General features: G+C 42.4%; 1 protein-coding gene across 12 annotated transcripts in view; it reads left to right on the top strand.

Moving 5' to 3' along the window:
* LOC118284313 (actin-binding LIM protein 1) overlaps positions 1-18,920 on the top strand; it is a 37,257-nt gene that overhangs the window by 17,296 nt on the left and 1,041 nt on the right. For 5 of the 12 annotated variants that reach the window (XM_035607147.2, XM_035607141.2, XM_035607144.2 and 2 more), the window contains 24 exons: positions 317-454; positions 3,383-3,566; positions 3,866-3,975; positions 5,701-5,827; positions 5,954-6,047; positions 8,112-8,199; positions 8,495-8,559; positions 8,940-8,984; positions 9,638-9,715; positions 9,920-10,078; positions 10,290-10,334; positions 10,620-10,655; positions 10,760-10,889; positions 11,486-11,605; positions 12,346-12,450; positions 12,811-12,858; positions 14,947-15,087; positions 15,814-15,908; positions 16,286-16,406; positions 16,517-16,578; positions 16,839-16,899; positions 17,121-17,128; positions 17,587-17,661; positions 18,624-18,704. In XM_035607147.2, coding sequence (XP_035463040.1) covers positions 317-454; positions 3,383-3,566; positions 3,866-3,975; positions 5,701-5,827; positions 5,954-6,047; positions 8,112-8,199; positions 8,495-8,559; positions 8,940-8,984; positions 9,638-9,715; positions 9,920-10,078; positions 10,290-10,334; positions 10,620-10,655; positions 10,760-10,889; positions 11,486-11,605; positions 12,346-12,450; positions 12,811-12,858; positions 14,947-15,087; positions 15,814-15,908; positions 16,286-16,406; positions 16,517-16,578; positions 16,839-16,899; positions 17,121-17,128; positions 17,587-17,661; positions 18,624-18,704 — 2,216 coding nt within the window. The remainder of the gene's footprint in view (positions 1-316; positions 455-3,382; positions 3,567-3,865; positions 3,976-5,700; positions 5,828-5,953; positions 6,048-8,111; positions 8,200-8,494; positions 8,560-8,939; positions 8,985-9,637; positions 9,716-9,919; positions 10,079-10,289; positions 10,335-10,619; positions 10,656-10,759; positions 10,890-11,485; positions 11,606-12,345; positions 12,451-12,810; positions 12,859-14,946; positions 15,088-15,813; positions 15,909-16,285; positions 16,407-16,516; positions 16,579-16,838; positions 16,900-17,120; positions 17,129-17,586; positions 17,662-18,623; positions 18,705-18,920) is intronic. The other 7 variants (XM_035607142.2, XM_035607148.2, XM_035607152.2 and 4 more) reach the window with 4 other exon arrangements.

Genomic DNA, 18,920 nt, shown 5'->3' with positions numbered 1-18,920 from the left:
CAAGACCTGCTCCCCTCAGCATTTTGACTCTCCATCCTCCATTGATCAAGACAGACTATATTTAGGTTGTTTCTCTCCAGAGAGCCTATCTGGGCCGTGAACCCCAAGTTGTGCTGTCCTGTTCAGTTTTGTTCTTTTTTTCTCCCTGACAGGCTCGCAGCAGCTGATATTTTATCTTTGGTGTTTGTGTGATGCTGCAGAGTCAGTTCCTGGTGCAGAACATGTCCTCGGATGAACAAAAATAAAATAAAAAGCAGTGATACTAATACATCAAGCTACGACAATGACTCATCAACATGTTTTTCCTCTCTTGTAGTGGCTCATGCGCAGGATACACACCACCACTCCACAGAGAAGCCCCTGATTCAGTGCTACAAGTGTGGAGAGCCATGCAAGGGTGAGGTGCTGCGGGTGCAGAACAAGCACTTCCACCTCAAGTGCTTCACCTGTAAAGGTATGTTGATTAATGAAAACAATAATGAAACAATAATGACATTTCCCCCTTTTATAGAATTCCAGTAATGATGTTGACATGCAATTGGTAATTGGTGATTATATGTAATGAAATATGTGGTGTTGGAAGGGGTTTCCATCATTTACTACTGCTTGCTTGAATATTACGATCAAGAGCACCAGTCTTTTGCAAATTAGTAAACAGTTAACAGAAGAAGGAGAATGTGGGAGTGTGAAAATTGGCAGCAAAGTTGTGAAGTCTTAAAATTCATTGCTAATCTGATATTGTCACGATGTATGGTGACAATATCAGAGGACATTTATAGTAGGACATTTGCTTCCTTTCGTTCAGTGTGCTGTCTAATAAACAATAGGTGTGTTTTACAAAATATGACTCTCCCCTGTGATATATATGTTCTGCTGAGGTAGGACAGTTCACAGGTATATGGAGGAGCCTGATGTGTCTTAAGGTATAAAGTCAGAAGCTCAAGTGTATAAATTGTTATTTTTCCATGACTGTCCCAAAAGCATCATAATCACCCAGCTGGATAGGAACAGTACGAGTCCCTAGAGGCCACAGTGTCCTTTCTATCCTCCCCTAAGGAGGGGGACACATGGTGGCATGACTCATCGTCACTTCTCAGACCTCCGTACAGTACTTCAGTTAAAGCACCATCCAGACTGCTATGACAAGTGACAGTGCAAATCGCTCTGCATTTAGCCTTGGCACTGATGCACTTCTGGCATTCTGGCATGATTACAGTGTAGCCGCCAACGTCCACGGCCACGCAGTCTCCCTCTTGCAGACTGAACCTGCCCAGATGATATGCCTGTAGATAATCTTTGACCGGAGCACTGTTATAGTTAGCTCAGTGCAGTGAAGGCCCAGAATATCACAAGCAAACGCTGAGATTAGTATCCAATTCTGTCCTCTACAAGTGGATATATACATGCCTTTGGAGAGTCAGTGGTGATAAAAGAGTGTGTGTTTGCGTGTGTGTGTGTGCGCGTGTGTGTGTGTGGAAAGAAGTAAGCAGTTGCCAAAGAGGACAGCTTTAATAGCCGTAATATCCTTGATTTAAATGTATTTGTGCGGTTGTCTGTCTCCTACCTGTTAGAGGACTAACAATTAACCTGATGTCAGTTGTCGTGGTGCCAGGTTGACATGTGTTTATCTCCATGAAATGGACAAAAGCAAAACCTTTCAGTTTCCCTGAATTCACTTTTATTTCATTTCCATCAGTCGACCCTATTAAGACTCCCAAAATGCATGTTGTGTAACGGCATGGCATCTGTTGAAAAAGCAAAGGTGGCTTGACATCGCAGTCAGAGGCCATCAAATCCACTGCTGGTTTTCTCTCAACTCAGTTAGCTTACAAGCTAAGCCCATCATCCTTGAGCCCTAATGCAATTAAATGTGATTCTCTCTCTCACTCACTCCCATTCATCCCCAGGATTTAGCGGGGCTCATTGCATAAGAATGATTAGGTGCAGTTATCTCAAACATCAAAATATTTCCCCCTCCTAGCTGTGGGGTTTCCCAAATGCAATTAAATTCCCAGGCTCACTCGTGGGTGCTGGAATGTTGGATACAAGACTACCACATTTTTTTTGCTTGTTTATTTTTTTTTTTTTAAGCAATGACTGATATTGAAATTTGATGAAATAAAAGTTTCCCAAATATGATACAATTACACAAGACATGAGGAAGCACGAATGTCTGTCTATGTGTTGGATGAGTCCGCCACTTAGGTCCAGACTGAATTATCTCAACATTTACTGAACAGATCACCATGACATTTTGTTCAGACTTTAATGGTCCCCAGAAGATGAAGCCTTATAAATGTCAGTGGTGATCCCCTAGTGCCACCATGAGGTTGACATTTGTGGTTTTGAGTAATGTGTCTACAACTCCATGGATATTTATGTTCCCCTCAGGATTAATTGCAATAACTTTAGTAAGCATGTAAGTTTTCACATAGCACCATAGGCTTCAAATTTGTCCAACACTTTCTTCCATGACCAAGTTTGCGAAAATAACATTGACATCAACCTTTCGTGTACTTTGTGTTTAACCCGAACTGTCACATGGTCATGCTATGCAATGCTGAAAACTGACAAATCATTTGCCAGCCTCAATGACTGATATCACGGAGACACTGTAGGATTGTTCCTGTATATTCAAACCTTTTCCTCAAGTATAGACTGTCTTTAATGTGATCGCCATCAAAACCCAGTGACACATTCAAATATGTCACACTCTCAATTGTTCCCTAATTTGCATTTCTTCCTTTGATTGTCCTTCATTTTTTTGTCCCGATTACAAGGTTATGTTTGAATGGACGGAAGTTTGTTAGAGCCTGAAAATGTAGTATGAAGTATTTAGAGCCGGTTATCGCCAGAAACAGATCAAGGCTATTTCCTGGCTTGGACAATTGTAGAATTGTTATTGCATTGAAGAGTCTACCTCCACAGCGACAATGAAAATACTTTTCTTTAGAAATCCTGACACAAGTCCTCAATGCAAAGGTCTGTCAGTGGGATTTTCCATCATGAGACAGATGAAAGGGTCTTACTTTATGCTTCACATTGTAACACACAGAGCTGTTAAAATGTTTTTTTTCTCTATAGTTTTTTTTAGTCAGCATCCACTTCATACCATCAGTGAGCTTCTCACAATTACACAGACTAGTAACTCTGAACAAAGCCATTGATGCGTGGAGGAGTTGGCTCGATGGTTGGATGCTTTATGTGTTATACTTTATGGGTGGAGCAGTAAAAAACCTAACTTGCAGAGTGCAAATGTGTGTGTGTGTGTGTATGTGTGTGTGTGTGTGTGTGTGTGTGTGTGTGTGTGTGTGTGTGTGTGTGTGTGTGTGTGTGTGTGTGTGTTTGCGTGTGCGTGTGTGTGTGTGTGTCTCCTGTATAGTGTGCGGCTGTGACCTTGCCCAGGGGGGCTTCTTCATGAAGAATGGAGATTATTTGTGCACACTGGACTACCAACGCATGCACGGCACCCGCTGCAATGGCTGTGGGGACTTTGTTGAGGGGGAAGTGGTCACCGCCCTGGGGAAAACCTATCACCCTGCCTGCTTCGTCTGCACCATCTGCAAGTAAGACCTCCAATCTTTTCACGTCACAATTATCAGCTGACAAACCCCAGATCAACCAAGAGAGACTTGATTGTGAGTAATTACACAAAAGTCCTCAACAAGCTGTGAATTTCCCTTGAGAAAATTGCGGCCAAAATAATGACTTAATAGGTGCATTTAAATGAACGGAAAGAAGGTAGCTCAGTGTTCCTCGTTTTGTATCTGTGGCCCAATTTTACCAGAGTTTTCACATTATTTTCTGTTATAGCTATCAAGTCTGATGTCTTGTTGACCAGTTGTTCATGTCACCCTGCTTGCAGACGACCATTCCCTGCTGGGGACAGGGTGACCTTTAACGGGAAGGACTGTCTGTGTCAGTACTGTGTCGAGCCCATGTCTCCAGGACCAAAGGACATCCTGGGCTCCAGCAGTAAGTGGACCATTAATTAGACTATTTTAAACACAGCATTTAATTTCACATTATGCTATTTTGGCATTCGCACAGGTGTTCGCCGTACAATTTAAACTAAAAGTGTTTAAATTGAAGAAGATCAGAAAAGTTTTACGAAATGAACAAGAATGGCACGTCACATTTAAATCTGCTAGATCCACATTTTTATTTTCATCTGCACCAAATTGCACACACTCAAAGATATCAGTCTTCTTAATATAGTTCATCAAGATCCATGTTTTTTCCTTGGGAAATCTGTGAAAAAAATAACGTTGCCATGTTAAAGAAAGTTTGGCTGTAGCCGGGGTGCCTCAGTGGATAGAGCAGGCGCACATACAGTATACTGTGAGGTTCATGCCTCGAGGCAGAGGTCCAGGGTTTGAATCCGACCCGTGACGATTTCCTGCATGTCTCCCCCCCCCCCTCTCCCCTTTCTCATCTAGCTGTCCTGTCAAATTAAAGGTGGAAAAAGCCCCAAAAAATAATCAAAAAAAGAAAGTTTGGCTTTGGAAGTGCTGGTTGGCAGATTTTGAAGGGAACAATCTTTGCTATTTCCTCCTGTTTCCAGCAGCCAGTGAGCTCAGTAGCTGTGGAATAGCATCATTTTGAATGTACAAATGTGAAAGGGGAATCAATTAATTTTTTCTCAGCAAGATAGTAAATATCCCTATTTCTCAAAATGGCAAAATAGAAGACAAAAAGAGGTAATAAATAGTTAATCGTCTTGTTCAGTGAGTGTGTAAAACTCTTTGGAGCTGGTACCACTCAGCAGTTCCACATAAGGGTTAAGTACAGCACAAAATTGTCTTGGCGGAGCTACCCTGCAACTCAGTTATGGTTGAAGACTGAATGCTGGAGATGGCATCCATCAGGAAGTTCCTCCACCCTTATTCTCTTCTTCTCTACAAACGCAGCCTCGTGTTCGGCCAGCCACGTTCCTTTATGAATCACGCCAAGACAGGCCTTGCTAAATAATGCATGGCCATGCATTTCCTCTCCTCTGGAACAGGGAACGTGCAGCCCTCACACCCCTCCTCTTCCAGCTCCTCTCATCCTCCCTCCTTCTCTCTTTCCCCCTCTTCCTGTTCTTTATTTCACTCTCTGTGTCTCTCCCCCTGTCCCTCTCAGCCCCACCGGTCTCTCTGTTGGCTTTTGAAGAGCTTTTAGACAAGGTCACTTATAAATAAGGCATGCTGATTCTCCTCACGTCGTCATCGCAGCCTCGTTATGCCTCAAACAGTTATTGTCCCCCGTGGTTGCAGTGGGCTCTGTGTTGCTTTCATCCTCTTCATTAAAGAAGAAATGACGAGAAGATTGTTCATTTAAAAATCAGCATCCTGCACTTTTAGAGCCTCTGGAACCTACTTGGATATGGATGGAGCTTTTAGAGCCATGCTAAGAGAGATGTGGAAGATAGAAAGAGGCAGCTGTCATTACATCGCTGCTGGCCCTCTGTCACCATCTAGTGTCTCGGCTCAGAACTAGCAAAAATGTCTCACTCCTTGCATGCAGTTATTTACACCCTGGTTGTTATTGTGAGTCCCTAAAAATGCTGTGGTTTTTACATGAAAAGAAACTTTTGTGTGAGGTTTAGATTAGTCTAAAGGTATTTCCTTGTTCTCATATGATATTTCTGTATAGTTTTTGTTGCAAGAATACTCACCTCTGAGTGTTTTTAAGCCATAACGCTTTTGCTCTTGACAGATTGTGCAGGATGCGGTCGAGACATTAAGAACGGACAGGCCCTCCTCGCGTTGGACAGACAGTGGCATCTGGGCTGCTTTAAGTGTAAGGCCTGCAGTAAAGTGCTAACCGGGGAGTACATCAGCAAGTAAGCAGCCTTCATCTCTTGTAATTACAGGCTTCTTTGGTCAGACTCAGGCTTGCATAAGGCTCACACACTATGATATTTCAATGTCAAATTCCCGGGGGTTTAAAAGCCTCTCTTTCCTCCCAGGGATGGCGCCCCCTACTGTGAGAAGGACTACCAGATCCATTTTGGAGTTCAGTGCGAGGCGTGCCATCAGTTCATCACAGGGAAGGTGCTTGAGGTAAGAAACACACAGAGAATCACATGTATTTACTGTTACCGCCTGATTGGCTCCTTACAGTACAGGCTGATGTGTCTCTGTGCAGCTGCCCATCTGATGAGGAATTTATAATATGCTTCTGTGAACAGACTATTAATATTGCGCCAGGATTTAACATGCATCCTGCCTGAGGTGAGTTTGAAAGAATTAGAAGGGCACAACGACTATCACTTGTTTATTTGAGAAATACAATTTGGAAGCTATACTTGAAGTTTCTAAAAATGTTTTGCATTATGTTGATTTAAATATTGTGCATAAAATTTCGCGGCTAAAACATTTTGACGTCCAGTTGTAGCATCTGAATTCTGCTTACCACACAGACAGAGGATGTTGCACTGGAGTGAAATTGTGAAATGCGTAATATCTTCAGCACTGAGCCAAATAAACTCTTGACATGACTGTATTCAACTTAAAGATTAATTCAGTGCAGATTTTTTCAAGGTTTCTCCAACGTCGCCTAAATACACATGCATGCGCACACTCAAACAAGCAGGCGTTGCCACAATTTACGTGAATATTACATAAAACACCTACCATGAAGTGGTCATTGTTCATTAACACTGTATGACCATGCAGCTGTTCTGAAACTCTTGTTGAAGGATATTAACGTTGTCTGAGCTGAGTTTATGTAAAACATTGTCAACAACTCTGCCCTTCACTCCGTCTCGTTTCACTTGTCTCTTCATCAAGCGCTGGCTTGAATGTTCTGCCGACAGTGATCCAATCAGACACTGAGTTATGTGTCATTTTACATAGTGGTATGAAAATGTCACCGCTGGCCAGCCAGCCAGGCTTACAGTAATCCAACTCTACGGCAGGTCTTTTTGACAGTGGGAAAAGGCCTTGGCATCTCACCCCTGAGTTGCTGCCAGTGGATTAGTGCAGCCAAAGCCACACCAGCCTGTCTGATAGTCTAATCATTGACCCAAGAGCCATGAGTAATACTATGTTGCCATTGGTAGACTTGCATATTGTCTGCTTCCATGGGGGTGCAATGTGAATGGCTCATTAATGCAGGGGTAATTAAAGTAGCTATTAAAGACGGAGAGGGATAGGGAGCGTATTTAATGGCATACTACACATATAGCAGCAGAACCTTTATCATCCCTGAGAGGGAAATTTCAGTTTCACAGTGGACGTGAGGGGAGAATTGGTTAGGAGGTGCTGTTAAGTGCTCGCTGTGGCCGTTCTGTAGCCGTTCTGTAGACGTTCCCGATAAAGTGAAATGTAAAATGCAAATATTAGTCAGTGGCTCCGCATCTCTGAGTGGCCACTTGCCTGTTACTGAGGGTTGTTATACAGCAGGCAAAGTTTTATGTGGGTATTCATCATCCCCGGTCAAAGTCACACAGGCTATGTAATGGAGCACTCTGCATGCAAATTGCCAAATTAGTGTAGATGGGAATTGAGCCACCGTAGACGTCAGATCATTTCACTGGATTGCATTTTGCAGGTTATCTTAAAGAGGAACAGTCAGTTATGTGTGAAAGCAGGTTGACTGTGTCAAACTGGTTGTTGTCATGGTTGTCTTATTTAATATGAACATTCTTACCGTTTTTATAAAAGATATATGACTGGAATAAATTAAATGACTTTACATTGTTAATATGTTATCATGGACTTAAGCTCATTTACTAATGAACACACAAACTATTTCCATGATCCTGTTGTTTAGGGCAATTTCATCGGAACATGTTCACTTACAACTGCCTAGTGCCACTGTTTCTTTACCAGTTCACAGAATCTGATAATAATAATAATAATAATAATAATAATACTAATAATAATAATAATAATAATAATAATAATAAATTTCATTTATAGAGCCCTTTAATTGCTAAAAGCAATCTGAAACTATGACTTGCACTGACAGAGTTTTGGTTTAAGCGCAAAGAAACGAGAGAGCCGAGAATACGTATAGAGCACTGGGTCAGCTCTTCTCTCTCTGCTCTCTACTTCAGGTTTCAACCAATCTACAGTTTCCCTGTGATGACAAGTCGCTGTGTGCGCTTTTGTGTTTTGCAGGCAGGAGATAAGCACTACCACCCCAGCTGTGCGAGATGCAGCCGGTGCAATCAGATGTTCACAGAGGGAGAAGAGATGTATCTGCAAGGTGAGCAAAGCAACCTTTGTTGTCACTGTCACATGAAAACCTGTCACTGCACATTGGAACTGAAATGAGTGACTGGGTAAGCCTCAGGAGCACTTCATGAAATGTGATATCTTACTGTTATTTGTACAACAATCATGTGAATTTATGTAGCTTAAAACCATGATCTTTTATTGTGTGGTTGTGATTTATATTTGCTCATATATTATGATGGTGACACTGCATTTTTTCATTCTGCACTAAAACATTTCAATGATGTGCATATACTTATATTTCCGTATTCTCTTTTCCCTCTCAGGATCAACAGTTTGGCATCCCGGCTGCAAGAACACGACCAGAACAGAGGAGAGACACAGGGAGCGGGTAGGAATTTGGGCGTCACTGACTCCATTGTCCTTGACCTTGTCTTGACTGAAAGCACCTCTCTGTTCACGTCTCATGACAATGTTTGACTAGCAAAGACAGAAAAATGCAGAGTATGTAGCAGGGGATTCTTCGTGTTACCACTCTGCTGATCTGTCAAACCGTTTAAATAATTTGCCTATTTAGGTGATGTTGTGTGAATGCATGGTTTTCCATGTGTGTGTGTGTGTGGGTGTGTGTGTGTGTATAAATACTCGTTCATATGCATATTACATGTGGACATGTCTGCTTTGATGTGTGTATGTGAACTGTGAGTCAGGCTGGAGAGGCACAACCCCTGTGTGATGTCCTGTGTACCCCCCCTCTCCCTTCCTCCACAGTTATTGCCTCCGTCCCTCTTATTCCTCCAAAAAACAGAAAGGCAGGTACTGTATTCGCTATTGGCTATGAGATGGCATCATCCTGTGTTCCACCATATACTGTACATAGGACACAATGCACTGTTTGCTGCCATCTGCTGGAGACAGCCTGCAGTGCCCTCTGTGTGTGTCATGCGGAGCCATTCAGTCTTATACTGTGCTCATATCAAAGGTGCATGAAACAAATACACACATTTGAAGGAGCTGTCAAGATATCACAGATGAATAATTTATCTTTTTCCAAAATCCCCATTTAGCCATTTGGTAAAAAAAATGGTCATTTAATTACACCTCATTCAGACCTGCTGCTGCCATCCAAACTGTTCATTTCCCATAAACAGGCATGGGGTTCCTAAAGGACATCAAATCACAGCGCTACAGCACTCATTCACTTTGCAAAAATGCAAATGAATGGCCCAATCATGAGATGACATGTTCGTATTTCAAAGGCACTTCATGTAATTCGTGAAACATAAATATATAGCGGTTACAGTTCCCTCTCATCGCTCATATAGTGTTAAGGCCAAATGGTGTAATGTGTGTTTGGGTAATTTTTACTGTTGATGTGCATATGACAGGGGGCTGTGGATCGTGGGAGACCGACTGCCTGACACACGCCGTTTTGACTAATAGCCACTTGTGTGTTTTCCTTCTCGCAGCCTACGAGGTCGTCATCTGAGAGCATTTGTTCCCGACCTGGTTCAAGCATACCTGGCTCACCGGGTCACACGATCTATGTAAGATATGACACAGACTTACATGTATAATTACCTTGTGCTGAGACTGTGAGCTGTTCTGTCTCTCTAGTCAGAAATGACGTTACCCTTTTTGTCCTAACCACAGTTTAACAGTTGCACCTTGTTCATTAATAGTATTACAGAAGTAAAATTTCCCTTTGGTCTTGTCCATGTGTACATGTTTGTTTTTATTTGTCTCCCTAGGCAAAAGTAGACAATGAGATCCTTGATTACAGAGACCTAGCTGCTATTCCAAAAGTCAAAGCCATTTATGACATTGAGCGCCCTGATCTTATTACCTATGAACCTATGTACACCACCTCCCTGGATGAGAGAGAGGAGAGACAAGAGAGTGTGGGAGAGGTAAACACACAGGCCGCATGCCTCTTTCCTGCATGCACACTATCTTTTGTGCAAATGATCCTCTGTTTTGCTTTGACATATGTTTTTCCTTTCTGTAAAAAACAAACAAACAAAAAAAGAGAGATTAATGAACAAATATGAGTCTCTAAAGATTGTGTGATGTTTTTTATACAAGCCTTTGTGCAGTACTGAACTTCTGTGTCCCTCGCAGCTCCACATTGCCAGGAGGGAGCGTTCCCCCTTGCCCGACGACAAGGTAAGATACGTCAGAGTGTGCTGATGATGACATATGACCCAAAATTGCAAAAAGGAAATAATGGTGTGCGAGGTGTGCGTCACATAAAAAGGAGGCCATGAGCCTTGTAGGAACAAAAGGTGGAAGATCAGCAGATAAAAGCCCTGCTCAGTCAGACATAGTGGTGCTGTCATAGGCTGTCAACACTATGATACTGTGATATTTGTGTCTGTCTGTGTGGAGCAGTCTAACACTTTCTCGATAAAGTGACAAAGTTTTAATTCGGACTTGTTTGATTCTTTGTAGTCCTCAAGGAACATGTCACCAACCCCAACCACTGAGGTGAGCATCATTTTGTCAAATTTACTGTCCCCTGAATTCACTGTAAATGGCGTACAGTATGTGATGTAATAACATATCATGTGTGTGTGTTTGTGTTTGGTCAGGTTACTTATGACAGGAGGGAGCGCATCCTCCAAAGGTCCACTAGTCAGGGTTCCATAGGATCACCAGTTTATAATCGCCATGGTTACACCCCGACTTTGTCACGGTCCCCGCAGCATTTTCACAGGCCAGGTGAGTACCAAGTGTGTGTGTGTGCGTGGATGTGTTTGCGTGTGTGTGTGCATGGATGTGTGTGTGCATGTGTGTTTGTGTCTGTGGTGGCGATAAAAAGTGATTGTAGGGTTTTTATTAGGTGTATCGGTGAGTTATTTACTTGTCAGTTAGATGACAGTTGTTAAAACACTGTGGATGAGTTCACTGGCCCTTCACCTTAAGGTTCTCCCTTCCCTCTCCCTGATATCTCTACCACTTTAAAAGTAAACTTCACCAAATTGACTCTGGGTTGTTATGCTATTGAATCTTTTTTCTTCTTGACGTCATGAAAAGAATACTCATTTCTGCCGAATAACAACCTCAAAGTCAACACAATTTCTCCTATTCTTTTCCATTCAAAAGTTTGATTTGAAAGTGTAATACTCTTTACTCCAGTTTCTTTACCTCTTACTTTGGGTTGTCTATTATTTCCTTTTTTCTACATTTGATTCCCGTATATCTTCCTTTTCTTATGTCCCTCACCTTCTTACCCTCTACTTCCTTTCCCACGTCATCCACCTCTGCTGCCTGGTCCTGGGGTTTTGTCCCCTGTCCCACACCCTCCCTCACTGCAGAGGCTCTGACAGGCATGCAGAAGCTCTGCTCCTCCCTGTGCAGTAACAGTGTGGGCTCCAGAAATAGTGACTCCCGCCCTACCTCCCCTTTCAGACACCACTTCCTCCCCCATAGCCAAGGTAAGGGCCTCAGGACTCAATTCCTTGCTACCCACCCCCAAAGGCAACACATCATCTCCATCGTCACCTAGGATGCCCATTCCCCTCAGTGTCCTACCTGCTGTTCTGGACCCATCACCATCTTTCATCACATTAGAACTGCCATCCTGGAATCCATGCCTTGGTTAAACCCCCATGGCCAAAGCACGGATTATTCTTCACTAACTCACCTTTGACTAACACTGCCTCTGCCAACGCTACTGACAGGGGTTGTGTTAGTGTTTGTGTTTGTGTTTGCAGATTTGCATGTACTTGAGAGATAGTAGTAATCCAATATCCAAACTGACAATTCCCTGAATATCTGATCATGATTGACTCTCTTTTTAGCATCTTCAGAATGAGTCTCCAGTTTTTTAATATATATATAAGTTTGCCTTTGCATGCTTGGAAGTATTCACTTCTTAACTTTAATTCAACCATGAACTCATATACAACAGTCGAACAGACTTTATACTTCATGACTAATAACGCATCTACCAACCCTTTTTATTCTGCGCTGGCTTCCTCCGCTTTTGTAACTTCATCTTGCACAAAGTGCACAGCTCCATCAACTGCATTTATCAGGACCGGCCAGAATGTTTCCCATCTGCTCAAAATTACGTCGACTGGTCCCGTCGGTCCCTGTGTGTTACAACGTTTCATACTGTGGTTCCCCTTTAGTCTCCCTGCTTATGTTCTGTTCTTGATTGTTCTCACTGGAGGCACTGACCCGCCAAGTGGCCGGAGCTCTCCACTTCCGCTCAGGCCCGACAACCGGCCGGTCACCCCGCCTCTCTCTCTGACCCCTAAACATTTCCACCTCCCAGGTAGGAGCTGGAGCGCACCCTGTCACTGCTCTTCCCTTCTATCTATCTATGTATCTATCTTTCTATCTATCTATCTATCTAGCGATCTATCTGTCCATCCATCCATCTATCTATCTATTTATCTCATTATACTTTATTTGGGATCAGCTTTTGCTTTTTCCCCTCTTCTTTCAAAACTATACAGATCAATCACAGGAAGATGGTGCCATTTAATGTATGTTGTCAATGTTAATGTAATTCCAATGCAACATGGCTTGGTGTTGAGATTCTAACAACAATTTTTTGTTTTTGTTTTTACAATCAAGGTATACTCTCTATACTTAGTAAATGTCTTTTCTGTCTATATTTTCATGTTTTCAGATCAGGGGAGCAACATCTACAGAAAACCACCCATCTATAAACAACACGGTACCTTTCCTATCAATTTATATTTATTGGTATAGTGTATTATGCTGTAAAAGGATAAGGGGAAAATATCTTTCTTCTGTGCTTCCTTCTCCAGATTTAAAACCCTTCGTCATTTGAATAGAAATGATGATTTGATCAAAAAATGATCCACAAATGAAGTCAGGTGTATGTAAAAGTGCATGCAAAGTTAGCATGCGAACACACAAGTCTAAAAGGAAGCTAAAAGTAACGGATACATGGTTGAAAGAGCTAAAAGTTATGAAAAAATGGTTAGCAAAAAGGAGATATAGGGTACATATAACTAGCTAAATATAATGAATAACAGGTTGAAATATTTGACTAAAAGTATGCCAGGTCAGTTATGTGAAAACATATCAGTTGTAGAGCATTTGGAAGGTGGAAGGTGGGAATGGATGATGGATATCTGACAGGACTGTACCTCAGAACAAAAACACGTTGGGAACCACTTTGCACTTATGTTATTGAGCTGGACTCTTTCCTGAAAGCGTTTTTGTCAGTCATCTGAAACTGTGTATTCATCTAACCATGTAGTCACCCCCCCAATGTCAGTGTATGTGCACTGTTTGAAGTCTGTCTCCTCTTCTGTCTGACCTGGAGCTTGTTTTACACTGCACTTTGTCCATCTTAACAAGTCACAGGAATAATGTTCGAGTGAGGCCTTTCTTAAAATGAGGCTGTGTAACTTTTGCAAAGCGTTGAGAATTTCACAATAATGACACTTGATTTTCCAAGAGTGTACTGCCTGTCTTTCTCCCTCCTGCATCTTGCTGCACTCTGCCTGGACATCTTTACCTTTCTGCGCTCCCACCTGACTTAAGAAGTAGGATTACTCCTTTGAATTGGAAGTATACATATCAAATGTAACATGAAATAACTTATATTGCTATCGTCAAAATGATTAACATTAACAAGCAGTGACACAACCAAGGGACAACGCAGAATCCTGTATTGTCCTGCCTGTCCCAAACTTACTACAGATCTTGCATAGAGAACCCTACACCAGGTATTAGTATGATAACTATAAAGCAGAAAGGAAGGTAAAGACTTGGATATTATGTTACATGGTTAACTTTAGATATGTAAACAAGATGATACATCAAGGTAGTAAAGTCATACAATTTCCACATGCATTTTGCATATTATAACGCGTGCAAAATGAAACGATGGAAGCTGAGTCAAGGGCAGTGTGACAAGCACACTATCTCCAGTCATTATGTCTCTTGTCACCCAAAAGAGATCCCAGGATGATGCCCGATGGGCCTGCTACTCCCCCCTCTGTTTGAATAGACCCAGCATTTGTCAGCGGGACACATCCATGCCCACAAAACACAAAAAAATAATAGATGCAATTGCAACTAGCTTCCGGAAAAAAAACCAACACCCTGTTGCAGCCAAGCGGGTATTTAATTACAAGATGAATGCAAACAGACAATATCAGATCCTTTATGGGACAGAAGGCTGATCTGAGATGTAAGGAGAGATATCACGTCACGTGTCATTCTAATCAAAGTCAATTTTTAGCCTGAACTATTCAAGAGCCGTGTGCCGTGCTCGTCCTGAAGGCACGCCACTGTAAGAACGGCGATCACTTTTGAACTAAACTTTTCATTTGCAAGAGTCAGAATGTGTTATTTCATTTCTTTTTCAGAAGTTACATAGTCTCAGTTTAAAATGGATCTGAAAAAAGTTTCCAACGGCATGAGAACATTTGTTTCCTTGTGTGCAAGGCCCGGAGGCTGGACTCTGACGTGATGTTTCTCAGAACAGGTGTAATCTTGCCTCTGGAAGAAGTCACTTAAAATCATTCTCGTTCAGCGTCCTTAAAACCACACGGACTACCACACGCTGGCAGTTTTTAACCACTTGTTTGGGGAAGATTAGAGTTTGGGCTCTATCCAATATTCAGTGACTTGTTAGGAAAGACGTGTTTTGCGTTGTAGATGGCTTCTATTTTGATAACCAAGATGAACCGCGACGAAATCGATCGGATGGTTCTGTGATGTTAAACTGTTGGTTGAGACTGTGACCCTCACACTGATAGATCAGTTCCCATGATTACCTACCTAGATACAGCTGCCATAGCGAGTCAAAGCAAGTCGGCTGATGACATCATCAGATCCGCCACCTTCCCCGCAGCCCATGCTCCCTCTCTGGATGACAGCTCACGGAGCGAGGGCGGTCGAAGGCCCTACTCTCTCACTGTCTTAGGTACAGTAGGCTCCTGATGGGTATGCTTGCACTGCTGCCTTCAAGCGGTAGAACAGACACTTACCACTACCCAACTCTTCTTGTCCTCAGCTCCGGCTGCGCCGAAAAGCTCAAATGCATCCCTGCTTCTTTCAGAGCACCCGCCGTTGTTCGGGCGTTACAGTCTTTGCCTTTGAGTTTTGCTTGCACAAAGCCGACGCGTTGGTTTGGTTTCTGTTGCAGCCACATTATTTTCTGCTTGAGGTAGTATCAGTTTTGCCACTTTGGTTCACTTGGTGCGCCAGCTAAACACAATAGTGCCACAAATGACTTGGACAGAGATAACTGAGACTGACTTCAAACTGACTTTTGTCTGTCTGTCTTACATTGTGCCGTTCTGTGTATTTGACATCCGGTAAAATCTTGACATGACGTCCCTCATGTCAGTGTAGCCAAATATTCCAAAGAGTCCCCCTGTTTGTCTGTCTCGTCAACTCTGTCTCACATTTGTGTTCTATCGTCCACCTATTTCATTTACTGTGTGCGTGCCTCCGTGCTCCACAGTCTTGTGAAGCAGCTAAAGCTTCCTGTCATTCTCTAAATTTGAATCCGTCAATGAAGCATTTCATCTTGCTGTATTAAACAAGTACAGGTGAAGCATGGTTTCTGCTAGAGAGGCGTGTGCGTGTGTGTATGTGTGTGTTTTCATAGGTATATGTTCTGTAACTTCTTGGGGCTTTTGTACAGCACCCATAGGCACAGAAGGGAGGAGACGATCTAGAGAAGAAGAGGAAGAAGAGGCCTTGAAAAGAAAGCAGCTCCAGGAGGAACATCTCAGCAAGGTCGGCGAAATAACAGCCATTGTGACCAATGTATATACACACATGTTGTTATTATAGCAGCAGTATATTCTACATTAATCAGAAAGTTTCCTTAACACGTAAAGTGGTAATCTGTATTTAGATACCAGGTGCCTGAGATGAGAGGCATGCATGCTTTGTATTCTTAATGTTTATTTCATAGACTGATGCTTATATAAACTGTAAATGATTTTAACGTGTGTGTGTGTGTGTGTGTGTGTGTGTGTGTGTGTGTGTGTGTGTGTGTGTGTGTGTGTGTGTGTGTGTGTGTGTGTGTGTGTGTGTGTGTGTGTGTGTGTGTGTGTGTGTGAGTGTGTGCGCGTGCGCGCGTGCATGTGTGTGCGTGTGTGTGTGTGTAGATTCAGTCTGGCCTGGGAAAGCTCATTTTGAAGGAGGAGAAGGAAAAAGAACAGATCAGGGAGCGTCACGGACGTAGCCTCTCCGCTCAGCGCTACGACACCAAGACCAACTGTGACGCAGGTACAGAGCAGCTTCATCAGCTAATAATCTTTTTTTTTTTTTTTTTTTCGGAACTAAGAAGCACAATTTAATTTCAAGATCTAAAACCACATATAATTGACCAACTTCAGATCCAACTTCTCCAACAAAAACAAACTCTCTGCCGGGCTATGGAAGGAACGGGCTACATCGGGTGAGACCTCGCTCGTACCCTCTACTCATTATCAACATGATTGCTTCTGTTTATCTAACTCACACGTACAACCATTAAAAAACTAGAATAAACAGAAATTTCTTCTTAAATACAGTATATCTTGGCACCAGTGCCAGAAACACTTATTCTGTCTATGTTGTATACACAGTAATTAAGTCTGAAATAACATGCTTGTCCAAACCAGGCAACTAAATGCCCCATATATCAGTGGTGATGTGTTGTTGTCTGTGCTCCGGCAGCCCCAGTCCACGGATTTTACCCAGTACAACAGCTATGGCGACATGTGTGGGGGAGGCAGAGGTGAGAGCTCCTACCAAAACATGGCTATTCAGCATCAGTACTCAGAAATGGCTTGCTACATGTACATAAATGGACATGCATTTTGGAATACTTTGGCAGAATTGTTCACACAATGTGTCGCCAGGGACAGCAGTGTTTTGTCAATAGTAGTCTGTCAGGGGGAATTCGACAGCAAAACCATTAACTGTGAGTCTCATTTTCTGTCCCATTTTGTCCTGCAGAGTTTCAGGTATGTCTCTCATCTGCTTTTTCGTATGGCATGCTTCCTCCCCTTGCATAATTTATTTGCTTGCTCATGGGTCGAATGCACACTGCCCACGTGCTTGCATCACTGTTTGATTAATCTCAAGTGCCCAAACATGCACTGCCCAGTAGCTGAACCAGTGAACTCTAAATGCAATGTACAACCATTGCCTCATCTCTTGTTCTGTGTGTTGTTTACCAGTGTTATGGCTTAATGTCACATTTAAATTCATATGGAAAGAAATAAAACAAACACTACAGAGACATTCAGAAAACATGTAAACGTCTGCCCATTTTTAAAACTAATTGAGCATTTGAATAGTGTCAAAGCTACTCGCTCCATCCAATGAAAACTGTGCCCACTGTCATTAGTGGACATATCCATGCCATTAACCCTGCAGCCCCCTTCCACTCTATTACATTTGTGTATGTTCTATTCTTTAGCACATTAAGGATGGCCGTGCAGCACTTGCAAGGATGGACAGGGGAGTATCTATGCCTAATATGTTGGAACCAAAAGCAAGTATCTTCTTCTTTTTGTACTGATGACAACATTGTAATCCACACTCAAACATGATGGAATATTCTTTATATAAAAATGACGCTCAGTTATTAAAGTGCCGTTTTTCATTGTACATAAAGATCGATTTAGCGGCTTATTTAGAGAGTCAACCGTTGAGAATTAAAAAAAAAGTGTGGGGACATTGGTGGAAGGTATAGGAGATTAAGAAAAAAATATTTGAACTGGAAGTTAAAGACTCACATTAGCCAGGTTCCTGAGTAAGCATGCTGCTTCAGGAGCTGCCGAGTCACTTGAGCGCTTAGCATGCTGGCTTCTCCATGCTCATCTGCACACAGCTGTGACCTACAGTGGCTGGATACTGTATGCAGCATACAGTGGAGAATCCAATGCCCAGATTGTCATCCAAACAACTCATATCACTATATACTGTGCGTAGTATATAAGGGAGTGCACACGCAAAACCTTGTGGATATGAGTTGACTCAAACAACTTCTAGTTGCTTATTATTGAGCATTTCTGCTTAAAATGCAAAGTATCATTTGCCATTTAAATCTTGTACAGATGGGATTAGTTATTTGGAAATATAGAAGAAAAATGACATTACTGATGTTGGTTCTTTTTTTAGTTTGCATTAGATTAATCTAAAATAGAGGCTTTTACAGAACTCATGTTTTTGCCCTTACCTAATCTATTGCACGTTTTCGACACCCCCAAAAAAAGTGTGCACACCAAAGCACCCCTGCATTCCTCTAACAACGTTTAAAAAAAGAAACCCCAGCTCTCACTCCCGGTCAGCCTCCTGTCACACACCTGTTCTCCCACCCAGTGTTCCCTTTGTCTCAGTCAGAGTCTCCAAATTTTATAGTTGGGCTGAATAAAAATGATTAGTGAGGTTTTTAAGCTTGACTCTATAGCTCGTAGGTTTGACCTGTTCACTGATCAGTGTCTCCTTCTGAAGGTGTATCCCTATGAAATGCTCATGATAACCAGTAGAGGGAGAGCTAAACTGCCCAGGGATGTGGACAGAACCAGACTGGAGGTATCAGTTTTCCACCCAACTGTCTGCAATTGATACTGGATTTCTCTACTTTGTGTAAATAGCATGTTACACAAATACAATTGTAGCAAGGAATGTGCAGTATCCATTGCTTCTTGTAATTTTTGCAGTGACCCTTTTTATGGCTTTGGTGCTAACCACAAATACCCCCCCTCACCCTCCCACCCTCCCCTTCTTTGTTTCCTCCACCTTTGTTCT

The sequence above is a fragment of the Scophthalmus maximus genome, chromosome 10, assembly GCF_022379125.1.
Source record: "Scophthalmus maximus strain ysfricsl-2021 chromosome 10, ASM2237912v1, whole genome shotgun sequence".
NCBI classification, from domain to species: Eukaryota; Metazoa; Chordata; class Actinopteri; order Pleuronectiformes; family Scophthalmidae; genus Scophthalmus; species Scophthalmus maximus.
This window is presented reverse-complemented; position numbering and strand designations above follow the sequence as displayed.